We start from the raw sequence: 20,905 nt of genomic DNA, 5'->3' as shown, positions 1-20,905 counted from the left end.
TGAATGTGTCTGGTAAGAAACTACAGGTTAAGGAGTTAATTAATATTTTGCAAAAATGGGGAGAAATTGACAAGTGGAGAACTAGGTGGACAAGAAAGAAGGAGGAAGCTCAGGCGAAGGAAGCATAGTCTGCATTTTTGTTGAAAGAATCAGAAAAGGCAGAAAGATTGTGTCCCATGAGAGAGGTACCTGGTGGTGGATATGTTCATGTTCCATGGAGCAGACAGAATATTTTGTCATTTGCGAATGATTTTGCTAGATTAAGAGAGAATCCAGTTGAGTGGTACAAACAATTTGAAAGATTCGTGAAAGTTTCGAAAGTTTTGTTAAAAGATTTAGATGGTTTGTTTGACATAGTGGTACCAACTGATTTGTGGATGGAATATAAAATTACTATTGATTGGCCAAGTGAGGAGTATCCAAGGGACTCGAAAACAGGGGCGCCCTCAGATGATGTGATGAAGAAATATCATCAAGTAATTACTTTTCTGAAAGGGAAAATTTCACCCAAAGAAACAGATTGGGTAAAGATAGATAGAACAACTCAAGAACCAAATGAGTCTGTACATGTGTACTATGAGCTACAGGTGTTTAAGCAGTATAGTGGATTCGAGAATATTGGAGATAAGGATATGGGACATTTTGTGTATTGGTTTGTATATGGTCTGAGACCGGACATTAGTCAAATGATTCAGCAGCATATGTTATGTTGGCAGGGAAAACCGATGATATTTTGAAATATGCAAAATATTGTGGAGACAATATTGAGGCAAGGCATAGAAAGTTAAAAGAGAAGATGATATGGGCACAGGTAAATTTGGCAGAACAGCAGGGAATGAAGTTGAATGGTCAAACTGATAGTCAGATGAAAGAACAGACTCAGAATGATCAGGTGGCGAATGGCGGTAAATTGAGAGGACGAATGAACAGAGAGGATGCAAAGAAGAAGTTTCCTTGTCATGCGTGTGAAAAGCTTGGACATTGGAAGAACGAGTGTAAGAATATTCAGAATAATAATGGGTCAAATCAAAGTTTGAATCCACAGATGCAGAATGAAGTACATATGAATCAGCCACAGCAGGTAGTTAATCCATAGTGTCAGGTGCCACCAGCTCCTATGCCAAATTTTGTGAACCCACCAAAGTACAATACGGATGCCGGATTTCGAGGAGGAAGTGGTAAGAACATTTCTGCGGTTTCACAATATCTTTTACAGAATAATGATGCTGAAATTAGTAACTTGCAATGACGGTGCCTGAGGGGGAGGAAGAGGAGTGCGTACTTGGTGCATCCTTGCTGGTAGATCAGTCAGGTCCATTTGTTGATGGGAAAGTAGAAGGTAATGATATCACTTTTCTATTGGATACTAGTGCTACCCATTCTACTGTGAGAACAGCAGACATCCCAAACCTACCCCTCTTGGGAGATTCAATCCAAGTTGTAGGTGTCTCGAATCAACAGATTAGAACCCCAATCACAGAACCAATGGAAGTGCATATTGGAAATTTTAGAGACATGCATGGATTTGTAGTTTGTGACTCTAGTCCAGTAAATCTATTGGGAAGAGATCTGTTGTGCAAAATGAATTGCACAATTTATTGCACATCGAATGGTGTTGCATTCCAAACCCCTGATGAAGATATTGTATATAAAATCATGCTAGCTAAACAAGGCACAGAAATAGATGAAATTTGTTCTTTGATGACAGTAAATGATTTACCAGAAGAACTGAAAACGACAGTGAACCCAGAAGTATGGGATTTCACAGGAAAATAAATTGGATTAATGTCAAACGTAGATCCAGTGCAGGTGACAGTAAAAGAAGGTGCAGTTTATCCCAACACTCGACAATACAAAATGAGTTCAGAGGTGAAAGCAGGAGTTATTTCAGAAATTGATTGAATGATTGGACAAGGCATTTTGAAGGAAATAATGAGTAGACCCTGTAATTCGCCTATAATGGGACTTAAAAAGCCTAGTGGAAAATACAGTATAGTGCAGGATCTGAGAAAGATCAATAAAATTGTAGTACCTTGTTGTCCTGTAGTACCAAATCCAGCAGTGATCCTTTATCAGATACCCTGGAATGCAGGCTTGTTTACAGTAATTGATTTATGCCAAGCCTTCTTCTCTATTCCTTTGCACCCAGATAGCCAGTACCTTTTTGCCTTTAAGTTTGAAAATCGTATTTGGGCATGGTGCCGAGTTCCTCAAGGGTATACAGAGAGTCCCTCAATTTTCAATCAGATTCTGAAAAAGTGTCTGGAAACATTAGTCATGCCCAGAAATTGGTACAATATATTGATGACCTACTAGTGGCATCAAAATCGCAAGAAGATTGTATTACTGATTCTATTGCATTACTGAACCATTTGGCTGATGGAGGACACAAGGTGTCACCAGAAAAGTTACAATTTTGTCGAACAGAAGTCAGATATTTAGGCCACAAGATTGAAAGAGGAGGAGAAAAGTGACCCCAGAAAGAATTAAAATTATCAAGCAAATGCAGCTACCACAAACACAAAGAGAGATAAGAATGTTTCTCGGAGTGGTTGGATACTGTCGGCAGTGGATCGTTGGGTTTTCCCTGCTGGCAAAGCTATTAATTCAGATGACAAAAAGAGAGGGAAAGATCCAATTGTTTGGAATGATGAAAGTGTGGAAGCATTTGTGAGATTGCGAAATTCTCTGTGAGGCCCCTGCCTTAGGTATGCCTGATTATGTGAAAGAATTTGCACTATTTTGCTGTGAGTGAGAGAGTTGTGCACTTTCAGTCTTGACACAAAGGCATGGATTAAGCCGAAGTAGCTGCTACCTGTGTGAGTCTGGAGCAGAGTGAGTCAATTGTGATGGGACATCAAGTTAAAGTCTGTGTCCCACATTCAGTCGAGATCCTTTTAACAAGAACTTGAACACAGCACCTTACCCCTAGTCGGATGACTTAGTATGAAAGAGTGATTCTTGGAGCAGAAAATGTTACAGTGATTAGGTGTACAATGGTAAATCCAGCTACACTATTACCAGACCCACGTTGTGAAGAAGTGAAAGATGAGGTAGATCATTATTGCTTGGATGTGACTCAGATGTGCACCAAGCCCCGCCCTGATATAAAAGAAGAACCTCTGAAAGACCCAGATCATGAATTATTTGTAGATGGCTCATGCCTGAGAATGGAGGGAGGACGACTGAGTGTAGCTTATGCTGTGTGCAAAATATCTGGGGTTATTGAAGCATCGTGTTTATCGGGAGTCAAGTCTGCACAAGTAGCCGGATTGGTGGCCTTAACAAAGGCATGCAAAATTGGGAAAAATTGGAAAGTAACCATATTTACGGACAGTCAATATGGTTTCGGGGTTGTGCATGACTTTGGCCAGTTATGGAAACAGAGGAGATTTCTGACTTCTTCAGGATCCCCTATCAGAAACTGTAAAAAATTTAAAGAATTGTTGGAAGCAATACAATTGCCAAAAGAAATAGCAGTGGTCAAGTGTGCTGCTCACCAGTCAGGAAAAGACTATGTGAAGGCAGGTAACTGATATGATGACTAGATTGCTCAATTCTGTGCAAGCAATAATATGGCACTTAACAGAAAATTGAAAAAAGTGAAATCAGCTGCCAACTTATGTTTTTCTCAGCCTTAGAAACATGGGATGAGGTGAGACATTTACAGGATGAGGTGGAGGTAAGCGAGAAGGAAAACTGGATAAACTCAGGTTGTGAAAGGAGAACAGAGGTTGATGTGTGGGTGTACACTGATGGCAGACCTGTCATGCCAGACTGACTACTCTCTCAAATGGCAAGAATGTATCATGGAGACACACATGTAGGTAGGGATGCCATGATTAGACTATTTAGACACAATTGGTACAATCCAACTTTTAGGGAAGTTGCAGAGAGCCTTTGCCAGAGATGCTTAATTTTTCAGCAACAAAATCCAGGCAGGAAGACAGTGGTCAGTTGGGGAAAAATTGGAAAGGCAGAAGGACCATTCACGCGATTACAGCTAGATTTCATAGAGTTGCCCCCAAGCAACGGAATCAAATATGTTCTTGTCATAGTGTGTTTGTTTTCACGGTGGGTGGAAGTATACCCAACGAGGAGAAATGACAGCCTCACAGTTGCCAAACTACTGTTGAGGGAGTTGATACCTCGATTTGGTTTTCCAGTCACTTTGGAATCAGATAGAGGACCTCATTTTAATAATGAAATGATTTGTCTAATCTGTGAAGCATTTAAAATTAAGCAAAAACTGCACTGTGTGACCACAATATCTCCAAGATTTACCAGTCCCTGGTCACACATAGCTCCCCCAATTTGCGGTGTCTTAGGGAGGCCTGGGAGGGAGGTATAGGCCCACTGGAGGAGGAGGACTGGGTGGAGGCCCTGGCCTCCCCGCAGGGTCATCCATAGCCATGAGTCTTCGCCTTATCCAGTTTAAGTATCTCCATCGGGTCTATCTCACTAGGGACAGGCTCTGGAGGGCAAGATTGGTGGCCTCCCCGGTGTGTCTACGATGCCAACATGAGAAGGGTACTTTGCTCCATACTATCGGGCACTGCACCACACTAGCACAATTTTGGCTGGGAGTTCTGTCGTGCCTCTCTGAGATACTGGGATGGGATCTCCCCCGCTCCCCAAAGCTGGTCCTGTTACATGTTATGAACGACATAGGAGGTAACATCTACAAACGCTATCTTATGCTATTAGGGTTCACCTTGGCCAAAAGGGATATTGCCAAAGCTTGGAAGGCTCCAAGGGCGCATTCGGTATCTGTGTGGAAAAATGGCATGGATTTCTGTATGGGGCTGGAGATCCCTATCCCCAGGGGTTGTCTGCTTAAACATTATAAAATCTGTCGGAGATGGGCAGAGTATCGTGGCCTAGAGCTGGAACCTGTTTCAGTAGCCAGGTCTGCTGACTTGGCGTCCCTCCCACTATAGTGGATATGCAATATTGCCCCGTGAATGTAGGTATATTATGTCTGGATAGATGTGACTGTTCTCCTCTGGTGCTGCTCTGGGGTAGGCGTGAGTGCGATGGGGGGTGGGTTTTGGGGTTTATTTCTTTTTATTTATTTGGTTATTATTTCAAATGTATTGCTCTTAAATTGTCCTAATATGTCATTGAAATTGTCAAAGTCATTTCTATGTACATATTATGTGCATGAGTTGCTGGGTTACAGTGCTCTGCGATATATTTGTTCTTTGGCAAATAAAATCTGTTCTTAAAAAAAAAAAATGCACTGTGCACACCGCCCAGAGGCTTCTGGAGTAGTTGAGCAATTGAATGGCACAATCAAGTCAAGGTTAAGCAAAGTGTGTGCATTCACATCACTGAAATGGCCAGATGCATTGCCTCTTGTGTTGATGGGACGCCGAAGTATTCCTGACAGAAAGACAGGATTGAGTCCCCATGAAATACTCATGGGAAGGGCAATGAGACAAGCATTTATTCCTGGTCTTAAATTAATAAATATAACTGGTGATCTGGTATTGGATTATTGCAAAGAATTGGCTGACCTAGTGCGTTCTGTCTCTCACCAGGTTAGAGAAGATGCAGTTGCCAGGCAGCCAGCACAAGCGCAGGATTTGAACCCTGGAGCCAGGGTGGTAGTGAAGAAACACGCCAGAAAAACGTGCTTAGCACCCAGGTGGGATGAACCACGACAAGTCATACTGGTCACTTCTACAGCAGTGAAGTGTGCAGGTTTACCCAATTGGATTCATGCCAGTCACACCAAAAAGGTACCAGGACCCATTGAAAGAGACAACAACTGAATGAACCAGTTGAAATAGCTGAAGGTTGTGACGTCGAAGAATCTGGAGCACTGGCTACTCCTCCTGAAACTTTTTCCAACATTCACATAGGGGAAGTGGACCACAATGGATCCTTCCCATTTGCCAAAAGGGCTACTACCCCAACTTGGGGGTCGGTCGGTTTGCGACCAGAATTCCGCTTGCACACCACTGATACATAGGACACCGATTCGCAATTTTGATGGGACGCCTATGACATGACACAAAACTGCAAATTGATATACATTCACAATCCCTTATAGGAGTCGGTAAAAGTTATCTGACTCTAAAAATGTGGATTTGTACATAAAAAAACCTATTTGGCTCCTCTTTCAAACTAACCTGGTGCTATGTCAAATATCTAAAATAACTATCATTTTTTGCAGAAGCCCACATTTCCTAATGAATGCTTAGCCTAGAAATGAAGTAAGAACTTAATTGACACACTGTCAAACATTGTGCAGAAGACAATCCCTTGAACAACTGCATAGCACTCGATGAAGAGTACAACTGCTGAAGTTCTCCTCTGTAGGGTGAAGGATGTCACATTGCTCAATGATCAATTTCACAAGTCTGTACGATAGTGAGCTTGAAGTTCTATGTTGGCCGTCGCCAGACTCACTGCATCTATACAACAGCTCCCTGGAGGAAAAGTTGAATAAAATACCTAGGTTCTCCGTATCTATGACAGCATGGCTGGGAGGGGATCTGTCCTGGATTCCCTATATCTATACAGTTTAATTTCTGGGAGCACCAGGCTGGATGGGACCGAATCCCCCCAAATCTGTACGGTAGGGTGTTTGAGAGGGTCAGGCTTGTTGGGGACGGCATTGCCTGTAACTATATGGCAGCAAGTATATTTGTATGGCAGCATGACTGGCAGGGGCACGCTTGCTGTGTCTCTGCATTCACTGGTATATGTGTTGCTGTAATGCAGGGGTCTCCAACCTGTAGCGCGTGAGCTACTGTACCTCTCCAGCTACATCTGAGTAGCTCACTTGTGTGCAGCCCAGCTTATTAAAATAGAAAGCTTTTGATTGGCTGAATTATTATACACATAACAAAATTGTAATGTATGTTGAGAACAAGCTGGTTGGAACCTGCATTTGTATGCTAGCATGCCGGAGAGAGATAGGTTCCATACACCTCATTGGCAGCATGCCTCGGAGGCATAAGCCGGGATTGCCTTTCATTCCCTGCATCAGTATGGAAGTATGCCTGATTTTTTGTATCTGTGTTACAGCATGTCAGATAGGAGCATGCAGGACGACCCTCTGATTCCATGCACCAGTGTGGCACCATGAGTGGGAAGAGGAGACTGATACACCACCGGCTTCCATGTATCGATACGGTTCCAGTCTGGAAGGGACAATGGGGTGGAATCCTGGGGTCCCCTGTATTTTTATGAGCGTCTACTAGGGAGTGAGAGGTTGAGTAGAACCTGTGTTCCTAGTCACTACCATGCGTGGGGAAGAAAGGCTGCTTGGGCATTAGATTCCTAGTATCTAGATGGGAGCAGGACTGGTAGGGATTCACTCTGTGAGCGCTGGATTCCCTGCATCTGCGGAGAGGGACGGGCTGGTTGTGCACCGTATTCTTTGCATTTGTACGGCAGGATGCCTTGGAAGGACAGGGTGAGAAGGCTCATGTCTCAGAGGAAAAGGCTGACTGGGCGCTAGATTCCTTGCGGCAGATTTACAAGCCCCTTGAGCCACTTTTGCGTCACATTTAACATGGGAAAAGGGACGCAAAAGTGGCGCAAGGGGCTTGTAAATCTTCCCCCTTGTATCTAGGTGGTAGCGTAGCTGGCAAGGCTCGGCTATGTGGGCCCTTGGGTTCCATGCATTGGAGCAGCTGAGAGGAGCGGTCTGGTTGTGCACTGTATTTGTTGCAGTTGTATGGCAGCATGCCTTGGAAGGACAGGGTGAGAAGGCTCATGTCTCAGAGGAAAAGGTTGACTGGGCACTAGATTCCTCGTATCTAGGTGGTAGCGTAGCTATCAAGGCTCAGCTATGTGGGCCCTTGAGTTCCATGCATATGGAGCGGCTGAGAGGGACGGTCTGGTTGTGCACCGTATTTGTTGCAGTTGTACGGCAGCATGCCTTGGAAGGGCAGGTGAGAGGACTCTGGGCTTCTACCTTTGATACATTTCTCAAATCGAAAGGATTGTTGGACCCTGGATTCATGCGCCTACTGCTTTTTTCCCATACCATACCCTGCACTAGGGCTAACTGAAAGCGGGGGCAGCATCTCATGTCTCTGAAGTCTGTGCCACCCTGCATATGTATATTGCAATTGAAAAGAGTGTATTTGAGATAAAAATGTGCATATTTTCAGAACTCATGAGCTGATGATTTGAAACAAATGATAGGCTTTATGAAATCTATTTTAAGATGATATTTGAATGATATATCATGTAGCATCAAGATGACTTACGAGGCATATTATTACTTTAGTACAAGGTGCATTGCAGCTATGGCTGTTATGTATTGTCCATGTAAATGCATTCCAAATTGAAAAAGCCTTTCTTTGCATTACGATGGCAGCCCTGTCTGTGGCACCGAATTGATCACTGCTGGTAATCTTGCATAGGTTGGTCGCTAGAGTAAACCTGTCTGATATGCTCATTATTACAGTAGTAATAACAGTAGCTCAGGATGATATTCATTGAACATAAGTAGTTCTCATTACAGAAAAGGTTGGAGACCCCTCATCTATAATATGTTTATTGATTATTTTTTGTTCCTGTTCTCCAGAACGGTTGTATTCACATTGCATGGATGCAGGAAAGGCTCTTTGGGTCCTGTATTCGGTCTATCAAATGCTCACTCTCCCTAAAACAGGTCAGCCCACCTCAAGCACGCTTTCAGAGAGACGGACCTCTTGCAGAATATGAGGCAACCATCTGGCGTGTAAAACTGCTGCCCACCGTCTTCCTAGCGGCAGAACAGCAGTCCATGGGGTGAGACTGCTTCTCATCCTGCTAGAGTGCCTTCCACAGAGTGAGACTGTCTACCACTAGAAGATTGACGGGAACCACAGTCCAGGTATGGACTACCGCTGCCATGGCCAGAGCCGTCTGACCACAGTGAGAAGTTCTACAGATGGGAAGACTTTATCCAGTGTGTACGATACTGATTCTTCAAAATGCCGTCACTTCCTCAGTCAAGAACCCATCTCGTGAATCCAGATAGTCTCAAAACTAGTGCAACTGCTGTCTAGTGTCTGTTTCATCATGTGAAGCCGCCACCCAGTCCACTGGACAAACGTCTGATTAAAAAACATTCTAGCAGTAGGAGCGATACAGGCCCTGTGGGTCGATACACCTACAACTGACACGATGGCCTGTCTCTAGGGGATTGGCCAAAGATCAAAGACAACACTACATTAGCTCTGATGCCACAACTCAGACAATGTGTCCCCTATGTCACCCAGAACCTTGTTGAACCTGCAACTCTCACACCAACGTTGTTGTTTCTTCTCCCCCCAAACACCAGCAGTGCCCCACAGTGGGGAAAACCCTACAGCCCACAACTGCTTCTGACCTAGCTCTCCATCCTGCAAAGGAGAGAGCTTTCGGAGGCGCCTCTGGAATGACGTAGGCAGACAACGTCGAAAAGCACCGTCCGCTGTGTTCCACTGGCGTGAAGTCACCTTTGAAACACAAAAGGAAACACGTCTTGATGCAGTTAGCAAAAACTATGTGTCTCTAACCTCTCCCAGGCGGCGAGTTGCCTCCCCCTTCCTTAGCCATTTTTCCAACTGCGCCCATGCCCCTTTAAACACACCATGGACAACTTGCTTGGTGCCGAAAAAGGTTGCAGTTTATTAAACACTTCAACATGTATACATTTACTTCCTCATGGTCATACATAACATTCTGTTGCCTCATTTAACGATTTGCCATCATAGCTCATTAAGTCAGTTTTTGTTTGTTATCTGCTTTCAGACAGATCACCTTCTGGGGAGAGGCCCAAATACCACAGCCACTGTTGCCAAGGGGTTAGGCTTCAACTTGCTACTGAGTTGGTGGGTGTCTGTCCAAGCTTTACCGGGCCGCAAGTGCCGTCCCGCTTGCCTTCAACGCCATCTTGGCCCCTCCCTGCTTCTCCGGGCCCCTGCCGTGTGGCATCCCAAAGACCCCATGTGAGCACCTCATCTATCCAGCCTGCGGCTGAGTTCTACCTCTCGCACCTTTGGTAACCATGCGTTGAGGCATCCCAGGGACACTGCGTGAGCCTTCCATCTACTTCTAGCAATTTATCTTCCTTTCCTATCCTTCTAGGTTGTCTTCCGCCTCACCTCAACCCCTGCGGCTGCGGCGCCCGCCTTTCTGCCTCTCTCTTGAGTGGGTGGGTGGGATTCCTTTTTTCCTTCCGCCGGTGGGGATTGAATGCTCAAAGTGGCTTCTTGTCCCCTTCTTAATCCCCTCCGTGGCTTGTGGCCCGTCCCCTTGATTGGGGGAGGCCGACTTCAACCTGGAGCGACCAATCGCGGTCGCCCCTTGTTCCTGGGCTTGTATCCCGGGGCGGGGGGGGGAAGCTTCCCGCCTCCAGGCGGCATTTGTCCCTGGCCCCCAAGGGTCCGGCTTTGCCATTCCCGGCCCGGGCTCCAACCCCTCCCAAGCGCCGAGTTGCCTCCCCCTCCCTTAGCCATTTTTCCAACTGCACTCATGCCCCTTTAAACACACCATGGACAACTTGCTTGGTGCCGAAAAAGGTTGCAGTTTATTAAACACTTCAACATGTATACATTTACTTCCTCATGGTCATACGTAACATTCTGTTGCCTCATTTAACGATTTGCCATCATAGCTCATTAAGTCAGTTTTTGCTCGTTATCTGCTTTCAGACAGATCACCTTCTGGGGAGAGGCCCAAATACCACAGCCACTGTTGCCAAGGGGTTAGGCTTCAACTTGCTACTGAGTTGGTGGGTGTCTGTCCAAGCTTTACCGGGCCGCAAGTGCCGTCCCGCTTGCCTTCAACGCCATCTTGACCCCTCCCTGCTCCTCCGGGCCCCTGCCGTGTGGCATCCCAAAGACCCCATGTGAGCACCTCATCTATCCAGCCTGCCGCTGAGTTCTACCTCTCGCACCTTTGGTAACCATGCGTTGAAGCATCCCAGGGACACTGCTTGAGCCTTCCATCTACTTCTAGCAATTTATCTTCCTTTCCTATCCTTCTAGGTTGTCTTCCGCCTCACCTCAACCCCTGCGGCTGCGGCGCCCGCCTTTCTGCCTTCCTCTGGAGTGGGTGGGTGGGATTCCTTTTTTCCTTCCGCCGGTGGGGATTGAATGCTCAAAGGGGCTTCTTGTCCCCTTCCTAATCCCCTCCGTGGCATGTGGCCCATCCCCCTGATTGGGGGAGGCCGACTTCAACCTGAGGCGACCAATTGCGGTCGCCCCTTGTTCCTGGGCTTGTATCCCGGGGCGGGGGGAAGCTTCCCGCCTCCAGGCGGCATTTGTCCCTGGCCCCCATTGGGTCCGGCTTTGCCTTTCCCGGCCCAGGCTCCAACCCCTCCCAAGCGGCGAGTTGCCTCCCCCTCCCTTAGACATTTTTCCAACTGTGCCCATTCCCCTTTAAACACACCATGGACAACTTGCTTGGTGCCGAAAAAGGTCGCAGTTTATTAAACACTTCAACATTTATACATTTACTTCCTCATGGTCATACATAACATTCTGTTGCCTCATTTAACGATTTGCCATCATAGCTCATTAAGTCTTTTTTTACTCGTTATCTGCTTTTAGACAGATCACCATCTGGGGAGGGGCCCAAATACCACAGCCACTGTTGGCAAGGGGATAGGCTTCAACTTGCTACCCACTTGGTGGGTGTCTGTCCGGACTTGCCCAGGCCGCAAGTGCTGTCCTGCTTGCCTTCAATGCCATCTTGGCCCCTCCCTGCTCCTTCGGGTCCCTGCCGTGTGGCATCCCAAAGACCCCATGTGAGTACCTCATCTATCCAGCCTGTGGCTGAGTTCTACCTCTCGCTCCTTTGGCACCCCTGCCGTGAGTCATCCCAAGGGTTCCATCTACTCTCTCTGTGGCTACTGGCCACTGTTGGCTCCCTCAGTGCCCCTGCCATGAGGCATCCCAAGAACACTGTGTGAGCCTTCCATCTACTTCTAGCAATTTCTCTTCCTTTCCTATCCTTCTAGGTTGTCTTCCGCCTTGCTACCTACAGTCTCACCGATCGGAGGGAGCTCCCCCCTTGCTCCGCTATGCTCTCCCATCGTTTATGAGACACCCATTTGCTCTAGCACCCCCACAATGTTTAGCAGGAACATATCCATCCCTACCTCTGTTAGGTGAATGCCATCCTCCAGGTGGAGGCCTGGCGACCTAACATTTATGAAGCTGTGCCTTACGAAGCCCCAGCCGTTAGCCCTACATAGCTTTGTCAAAGTAATGTTTAGCTTGCGTCTGGATCTTTCCACTGCCCCCAGGTCTATGGCCCCACTCCAGGACTTCCACACTATTTTTTCTGAGAAGATTATTTCGGCGGGGCGCACCAGTTTTGCCAATGTAGCTAGGCCTGCCTGCATTGTCATTAGCAGGGCCCTCCTACCTAGAGTGGCCAGGTCGTTACCTCCCAGGTGGACTATCACCGTGTTCGGTTTGCCATCTCTCCCTAGTGCTTCTTGCACTGCGGGAGCAGTTGGTCCCATTTCATTCCAGACCGACCCATTCAGACTACCTCGGTGTCCCACAGCCAAATCCCACCGAATTCGCGTCTGGCCGCTGCCCACTATTGCACCCGTGTGACGTAGGAATGTCCCACAAACCATACCATCCTGCGCCGCTTGGTTGGACCTATACAGGGGGAGGGGGAGAAAAGCCGGGCTCGGTATAAGGTGGGGCCTATGTACCGTTTAAATGCACCAGATGCCCAACGCCCAATCCCCTTGATTTGCTCACTGCCCATGCCCAGCCCAGCCGCCGGGGTTGCGGCCTCGATCCTGAATGAATGGGATCCCAAAGCCCTGGTTTGGAGCCCCGCTGCCCCCAGAGCCTTCCTCATCACTGCTATCAATTGGAAACGGCTAAGGAATGACCCATCTGCATGTCTGAAGAGCGGCCTATCTCAGGGTTCTACAGTTTCCATGTACCTCCGTACCAGGCATACCGGACAGCATGATTCCTCCTTCATGCAATGCAGTCTGGTCCACTTCCCTTTGCCTGCTTGGTCCGTCTGCGACCTATAACCTCAATGTTCGTGAATGCCCCTTTCAGTGTTTGTGAATTACCAACACAGTGCTCATGAATTTTCCTTCTCAGTGATCAGGTATTTCCCCACTCAGGCCCTCATTACAAGGTTCCCATAAAACTCCATGGGGAAATACTAGAATGACAGATTCTGGGTAGGAGCTACCAGAGAATTAACTGGGATTAAGAGTTAAAGTCCCTGAAATGCGGAATAACCTGCTGGGAACTGATTCACTGATCCAAGGCCAGTGTGAGTCCAGGAATGATGGGGGGCCTTTATGTCTAGGGAGACTTACGGGAAATCTTTGGGGGGGAGCACTGTCTTTACCCTCTTATGGTGATGGGGAGGCCAGGTAGGGGCCAAGCTGTCCCTCCCCTTACAGCCACAACCCTCTTTACCTGGGGTTTTACCAGGTGCACAGCCTCAGTAAACTAAGTGTGGTGTTTTCAGACTCAATAATTTTGGGTCAGGAAAGAAAATGAAATGGAAAAATTCTTATAGAGTAGTCTTATACCCAGCGGCGGCTTGGCGCTACATAAAAGACAGCCTATAAGGGAAACCGCGACTCAAACAAGACAAGGACGTCTCTAAAGAGAAGAGTCAGGTCTTGATATATGTTCTAAACAAGATGTGACTATTTACTGTTTTGATCTCCATTGGCAATGAGTTCCATAAGTTTGCCGTGAGTAGGGAGAAAGCTCTTCCACCCCATCTACTACTTTTGACTCTGAGAACCACAACATTTCCCCCATTGGAACATCCCAAATGTCGTGTGGGAACATACCAAGTAAACTTTGCGGCAATAAAACCCGTCCAGTTTTGTGGATTACTCTGATGCTCATGGGTTAGCTCTCAGCACTGGAGAATGTCCCATGTGTATTAAAGAACTGCCCTAGCCGATCCCATCCATTTCCCCCTCAGTAATCATGAATTGCCCTCCTCTGCATATTCTGCCCTAGAATTCCTCCTCAGTTCTCATGAACTGCCTCAGGTCTATATGTGCCAATTGTGTATTTGGAATAGGACACTTTACCCCGCACACTTTTACACCGCTTGCCAATACCCTGCAGTTTTTATACCGCAAAACTTTTTACAACGCAGGGCTTTACAACGCAATCTATTACAACGCATTCCCCATTACAACGCAATTTACTATTCTAACTCCACCAGGTGTTACTTTGGGAATGCATTGTAATAGTTTGCAGTGTAAAGCCCTACGTTGTAAAAGATTTTGCAGAGTAAAAAATGTGGGGCAATGGCATGCGGAGTAACGTATGCAGGGTAAAGGATGTTTCCGGTGTATTTGTATGAATTAAGTAGCCCTTTTCTCCAGTAGCGGGCCCCATGTATTTGTAAACATTAAGTAGCCCTTTTCTCCAGTACTGGGCCCAGTTCACAAGGCCTTGTTGATAATATTGTACCTAGTTATGGGGTCTCATCTGGGGCAGTGTGTCCCATACTTTAGCAACAGTGGACCTGGGGGTCGTTGTGGTCCACATGGGACAGGTGTCTGGGTCTATTGCTGACTGCAATCGAAAAAGTTCAAAGGGATGGATGGATGGGGTAAATGTGGCCCTAACTGTCAGTTGCACAACCTTGGAGGTCCAGGCCTGGCTCAACATTCTGTGAGTCCATGCAAATCACCAAATCTCTCCATGCAAAAAACACACAAATAAATGTGAAATTGTAATCTGGTGTTTACGTAAAGCGCTCTAATGTCCTTGGGTGTTCCCATTATAGAAAACCTGCTAAAAAAACAAAAAAACACAAAGGAAGGGTGGATTTAAATATGACACCTGAGAAGAGAATCTTTAAGAACTAACAAGAAACGGTTAGGATTAGAGGGGCAGACCAACAGCCTAGGTACCTTTGAATCACAGTGGTTCTCCTTGGCACCCCACCCCTCACTGCAGCAACACACAAACAAGAAGGAACAATAAGATGTTGGTTTGTAGAGATTCTCACCTGCTTAGTAACATGTAGTTCAATGTGGGAGACATCACTGCCTCATTCAGAGAGAGGCAGAATGGAGATGAGTAATATCTAAGGGAAACAAAATAAAAAATATAAGGTAAATGAACCATACCAAAATAAAATGAATGAAATGACCTGTCATCAAAACCAAGTGGATAAAAGGAGAATACAGACGCCAGCATGTTCAAAGGCAATACATGATGTACCATTTTCTATTTCCACTATATTATGTCTATTGTGACTTTTGACAGCTGTAACAACACAGTCACACAATGTACCTCTGCCTAGCACTAGTTCAACAAAATGTGTTGTTGTTTTTCCAGATACTACAAAAGTCACCAGGTCAAGAGTCAGCTGTGCCTGGTCAAAACCCTGTCAGTCTGTAAATACACTCCCTCATCTTGTGGCCATAAATCTGACAAGAACACAGAGTGACTGAAACTAATAATCCTTGTAACCAGCAACATCTCTGGGACACGAAAAGAGCATAAAAAGAACAGATTCTGAGAATAAACTTCTCCAACTTGTGCAGATGTGTTGGATTTCCTAACAAGGACTACAGTGTAACCTAAAAGTAGAGACAGACTAATCAGGAGGCTGAGGAGGCCTAAGAGGTTCTTCTGGACATGCATATGAACCTCTTATTTTGTGCACAGAGAGTGAGCTTTGGCGGCGGCCATTTATAGCCGTGCCGCTCCCGTTAAACCTGATCTGGATACTTTGAGCCTCTGAGAGTGTTAGTCTTAATTTGGGAAGCAATGTCCTAGGAGCTTCTCTTTTTCGCAAGGCACTAGCGGTCCAGTGAGACCTTTTGGTGACAGTTGAACTCACTTCCTCAATCGACCTGCTGGATACAGTTTTTGGACAGTCCAGGGTGTGAATCCAGATGAAGTGTCATGAGAGACCAGGATTGATACCACCCCAGAGAAAAAAGAAAAGACAGAAAAGTGGAACGTCCACCCATACAATGAGAACATCTCGTTAATTGGATACCTCATATTAAGAGATGACCCTCACTGGAGGGATACTACATCGGAGGAAAAGAATTTCCCAGACTGGGCATATCATAAGAAGAAACAAATCCCCGACTAGACACATCAGAAGAAAATGAAAAAATCCCAGATTGGACACCCATCAGAAGAGAAAAGACTCTCAGACTGGACACCCCATTAGAAGAGGATAAGACTCCCAGACTGGACACCCCTTCAGAAGAGGAAGAGACTACCAGACAGGACACCCCATCAGAAGAGGAAAAGGCTCCCAGAAAGAACACCCCATCAGAAGAGGAAGAGACTCCCAGACTGGACATCCCATCAGAAGAGGAAGAGGCTCCCAGACTGGCCACCCCATTGGAAGAGGAAGAGACTCCCAGACTCGACACCCCATTAGACGAGGAAGAGACCCCCAGACTGGACACCCCATTAGAAGAGTATAAGAGTCCCAGACTGGACACCCAATTAGAGAGGGAGAGACTCCCAGACTGGGTACCCCATTAGAAGAGGAAGAGACTCCCAGACTGGACACCCCATCAGAATAGGAAAAGACTCCCAGAATGGACACCCCATTAGAAGAGGGGAAAAAGACCCCGCACAGGACACTGAAGAAGATGTAAAGTCCGTCCCAGGCTAGTGACCCAGAATAAGAAAAGCTACTCTTCCAGACTGGTCACCGCACAGCAACAGGGAGTTCACTCCCAGGCTGGTCACTCCACCCAGTATAAGAGAAGCCACACTCCTATACTGGTCACCCCACAACAGCAGGGAGTTCACTCCCAGACTGGTCACCCAGAATAAGAGAAACCACACTTCTAGACTGGTGACCCCACAACAACAGGGATCTCACTCCCAGACTGGTCACCTCACCCAGCGTAAGAGAAGCCACACTTCTAGACTAGTCACCCCACAACAGCAGGAAGTTCACTCCCAGGCTGGTCACCCAACATAAAGTAAGCAATACTTCCGGACTAGTCACACCATTAAAGCAGGGAGTTCACTTCCAGGTTGGTCACCCAGAATCATCAGAGCCACACTTCAATACTGGTCACCCCACAACTAGCAGGGAGTTCACTCCCCGGCTGGCCACCTAGCATAAGAGAAGCAACACTTCCAGACTGGTCACCCCACAACAGCAGGGAGTTCACTCCCAGCTGGTCACCCAGAATAAGAGAAGCCACACTTCCAGACCGATCACACCACAACAACAGGGAGTTTACTCCCAGGCTGGTCACCCACAATAAGACAACCCACACTTCCAGATTGGTCACCCCACAACAACAGGGAGTTCACTCCCAGGCTGGTCACCCACAATAAAAAAAAAGCCACACTTCTAGACTGGTCATCCCACAACAATAGGGAGTTCACTCTCAGGCTGGTCACCCCTGGAAGCAGAGAACACAAACTCCCAAGCACAGAAACTCACAGTCCAGAAAAATGTACTTTTGGCCGATCACCTGGGAAAGAGACAAAAAAATCCCAGACTGCTCACCATGACCTATTGCCTCGAAAAAGAGGCAATTTTACGTTGTGCCACACAGTACAACTGTCTGCTACCATGTTCACTAAAATTATACAGCGCCTTTTGCAGTTACATGATGGACAGCATATCAGGACAGATATCAACAACTCAACCGCCAAAGTCCATAGTCAACTAAGACGCCCACCCTTAGAACCAGCCACTTGCACAACTCACCTTGACATCCGAGCACCATCCCAACTCAACAAAGAAAGAACTTAACCACTAAAGAGTCAGGGAAGAAATTACCCATACTTTTGAGTGTATGATGTAACACACTGCTGGGAAAACCATTGTTTACGCCTTAACCAATACTTCAGCCATCATCAACTACAGCTCAAAAAAACAGATTCTGGACCCAGAAAACCTGGCCATTGACGGACTAGCGTTGAGCATAGCTTTCATTGACAATATCATCGAAACACAGAAAAACAGACCCTTTGGACATTAGCAATCGAGCTATCAGTCTAGGGCACAGTACAATGCAGCCACTGAGACCTAAATACCCAATTACTTATGCTGGTGGAGAAGGCTGGCAAAATCATACTGGTCATGCTGTACCTGCCAGCACCCAAGTGTAACTTCCTATGCATTCTTCGCACAAAAACAATGAAAAATACCTCACTCAAAGCACCATGTGAGTTGCGTTTTTGCACCAAAATGGAAGCTTTTGCAATGTTTTAATATCCTCTCTCCCATTTTACGCACTGTTATTTGGCATACCTTTCCCTTGTGAGTTGTTGGGGCCTAATTATGAGTTTGACTCACGGTTGAGGTGCGGTGGCGGTCAGGGAAGCCGCACGGGCAGTCTGACTGCCGTATTACAACTACCAGCAGTTGGACCACCATAAGACCGCAGAAACTGCCAGGTATTTGCGATCCCTGGCGGTAGCGTGGCAGACAGAAGCTCCAATACGCTTGGTGGTGCTGCAATCATTGAAGTAACAGAAAGTAACAAACACTGGCAAATACAATAGGTCTGTCTTTAATGTACTATTGCTTAGGGCTGGCTTTAGAGCTCTTGGCGACCATTGCGACAATCATTTTTGCCCCCCCCCACGACCACCTCCTCGGATTTCCTCACAACCATCAGGCAAAAGTGCCCCTCATCTCTCCCAAGCCCTCTTTCAAATACATTTAATTTGTTTTAAGACACTAGTAAAGGCTGACTTTACTAATAAGAATGTATATCTACCCAAACAAACACTTTTCAGCAAAATTAAGAATAGATAATGAAAGACTGGGGTGGTACGTGTTCTTTGCGGCAGGCATATTAACCCATCTACGCTACTTTATGGTGAGTCAAAACTGACCCTAGACAAAAAGCTTATCTCTCTCTCTAGCAGGAACATAAATCACAAGAGTTATCTTGGCATTTTTAATGCTGCCTGAAAACTGGACCCACAAGGAACTCTGTTGAAGGTGTTTTAAAATGGTACGTTATTACTAAAAACAGCCCCAACCCCCCCCCCCCCACTCCCCCCAAGGTCAGATCCCTCTCCCCAGGCCAGTGCCCAGTGTGGCTGCACCAGTCGCACTGCCCTACACCGGCCCTACTGTCTCTGGTAAACACAGGCATGAACAAATGCTGTTTGCAAGAGTTACATACAGATGCTGTAGGAAAGAGGGATAATTTTCGGAACAGACGGTGTATAGGAGAGAAGGAACTGAGTGTGACAAAGACTGTGATAACAGTGTACTTTTCTGATTTTAGGAGAGCCCATCATGCATTCCAAGGCATACTTCCTAGAAGGTGGAATGAAACACCAATCAGACAATATCATGAGATGCTCCTCTGGGTGGAGCTAATGCTCTTTCTATGTATAGGTTAAGGCGTCCTAACAGCAGGACAAGTGAGACTTAAAAAGTCCTTGAATCCTGTTTACTTTCTTTTCCTGCCACAGTTAGAGGTGGCAAGACTGTGTTAGGGGTATCAAGGGCATGCCAGGATACCAGCTGCTACCGTTGCACGTGCATATCTGATGTCCTCTCATCATGAGACCCCCAGATTTCAACACATACCCAATACTGAATGAGCGGAGGGCAGTCCTGTGGCCTGGACCAGTCAGGAGCCTAGCCAGGGCATCATGGGCCTTAATGCAAGCAGGGGAATTGGGCTTCCCTGACTTTGTGGTACATGCCACTAATTTTGGTGAAGTGGCCCCTAATGGGCCCTGGTGCCACTGCACCTGCTGCACTATTGACAGCTACGCCCAATGCTACTAGATTGGAGGGCTGACTGTTAAGGGCCTCATAGGAACAGTCCAGCCCGAACTGCCATGCCGGGTCCTCCCTGGACCGGAAACAAGCATCCAAGGACCGGTTTCGGGGTTTCACTCCTCATCAGCCAGGATAGCTTGATTCCAGTGGCACAGTGAGCCTGGGACCCACATCTGGGAGGACCTGGCTTGGAAGTTCGGTCTGGACTATTCCCATGAGACACAGGGGCAAGACTTATTTGCATATGACTGGGTCCAAACTGGGGTGGCGTAGTGGGCAAAAGAACGATGGATTTAACCCAGATCTCTTGACTGGGGGAGAATGTTTGAATCATTCAGCATTCCGTCCATCATTTGGTGCAGTTACAGTATTCCGGATATGGGCATAACACTCTGCCCACTTTCCGCCCATTTATTAATTGGCTCCTGACCCTGTCCTTTGCAAATGGTGACTTTTCATTGGTCAATAGGCTTAGTAGTCCCTCCTAAGTACTGCATTGCCTCTTCTTGTAACCTCCCATGAGGACATCCCATGTTACAAGTGTTGTCACTCCCTAGGTTTTAATTACAGCCTCAGAGCACTATTTTCTTAAAGAGCTTCAGGCAGAGCGCATGGTTGGTTCTGAGCAAGGCTGACAGTGGTTACTTTACTTACTAGAACATCTCACAGTTATATGAGACCTTCTATAAATTTGCCTTCATCAGCTTCACACAAAGTACAACCTAATCCGGAATTAATATAATCATTCTTTTGTCACATTTCAAAGCTACTAATTGCATATATGGACATAGCTATTTGAATGTAATTGTGGTACTGTCTTGCATGCAATGCATTATGGGTAGGATGGATTTACCATATCTTCTGCAGGGTGCAGTACCATATGTGACCAAAAGAGGTCCCACTGGACCTCTTTTGGCCAAATATAGTACTGCACCCAGCAACATTGCTAGGTAAAAAACATTGCCATTTATAATGCCAATAACTCCAACTCCAACAAATGCGAGACTGATTGCATTTCCAGTGCAATAGGTCTCGCATTTGTTGAAGTTAGAGCTGTTGGAGTTGAAAAGGACAATGTTTTTTACTTTTGCTATACCATTGGCAATAGTGCTATGCAAAAATAATAACTCCACTGTAAATAAAAAAACAAAAGTAAAAAACATTGTTATTTTTAACGCCAACAGTTCTAACTTTA

The 20,905-nt window shown here is 46.3% G+C and overlaps 1 protein-coding gene across 4 annotated transcripts in view; it reads right to left on the bottom strand.

The window, feature by feature from the left end:
- The window catches only part of LOC146812759 (tyrosine-protein phosphatase non-receptor type 6-like), a 370,963-nt gene that overhangs the window by 323,806 nt on the left and 26,252 nt on the right, over nt 1-20,905 (bottom strand). For all 4 annotated transcript variants that reach the window (XM_085619857.1, XM_085619860.1, XM_085619859.1 and 1 more), the window contains exon 2: nt 14,971-15,048. In XM_085619857.1, coding sequence (XP_085475983.1) covers nt 14,971-15,005 — 35 coding nt within the window. In that variant the 5' untranslated portion in view covers nt 15,006-15,048. The remainder of the gene's footprint in view (nt 1-14,970; nt 15,049-20,905) is intronic.

The sequence above is a fragment of the Triturus cristatus genome, chromosome 7 (genome assembly GCF_964204655.1).
Source record: "Triturus cristatus chromosome 7, aTriCri1.1, whole genome shotgun sequence".
Lineage (NCBI taxonomy): Eukaryota > Metazoa > Chordata > Amphibia > Caudata > Salamandridae > Triturus > Triturus cristatus.
The sequence above is the reverse complement of the archived record's forward strand: the minus strand, read 5'-3'. Positions and strand labels throughout refer to the sequence as shown.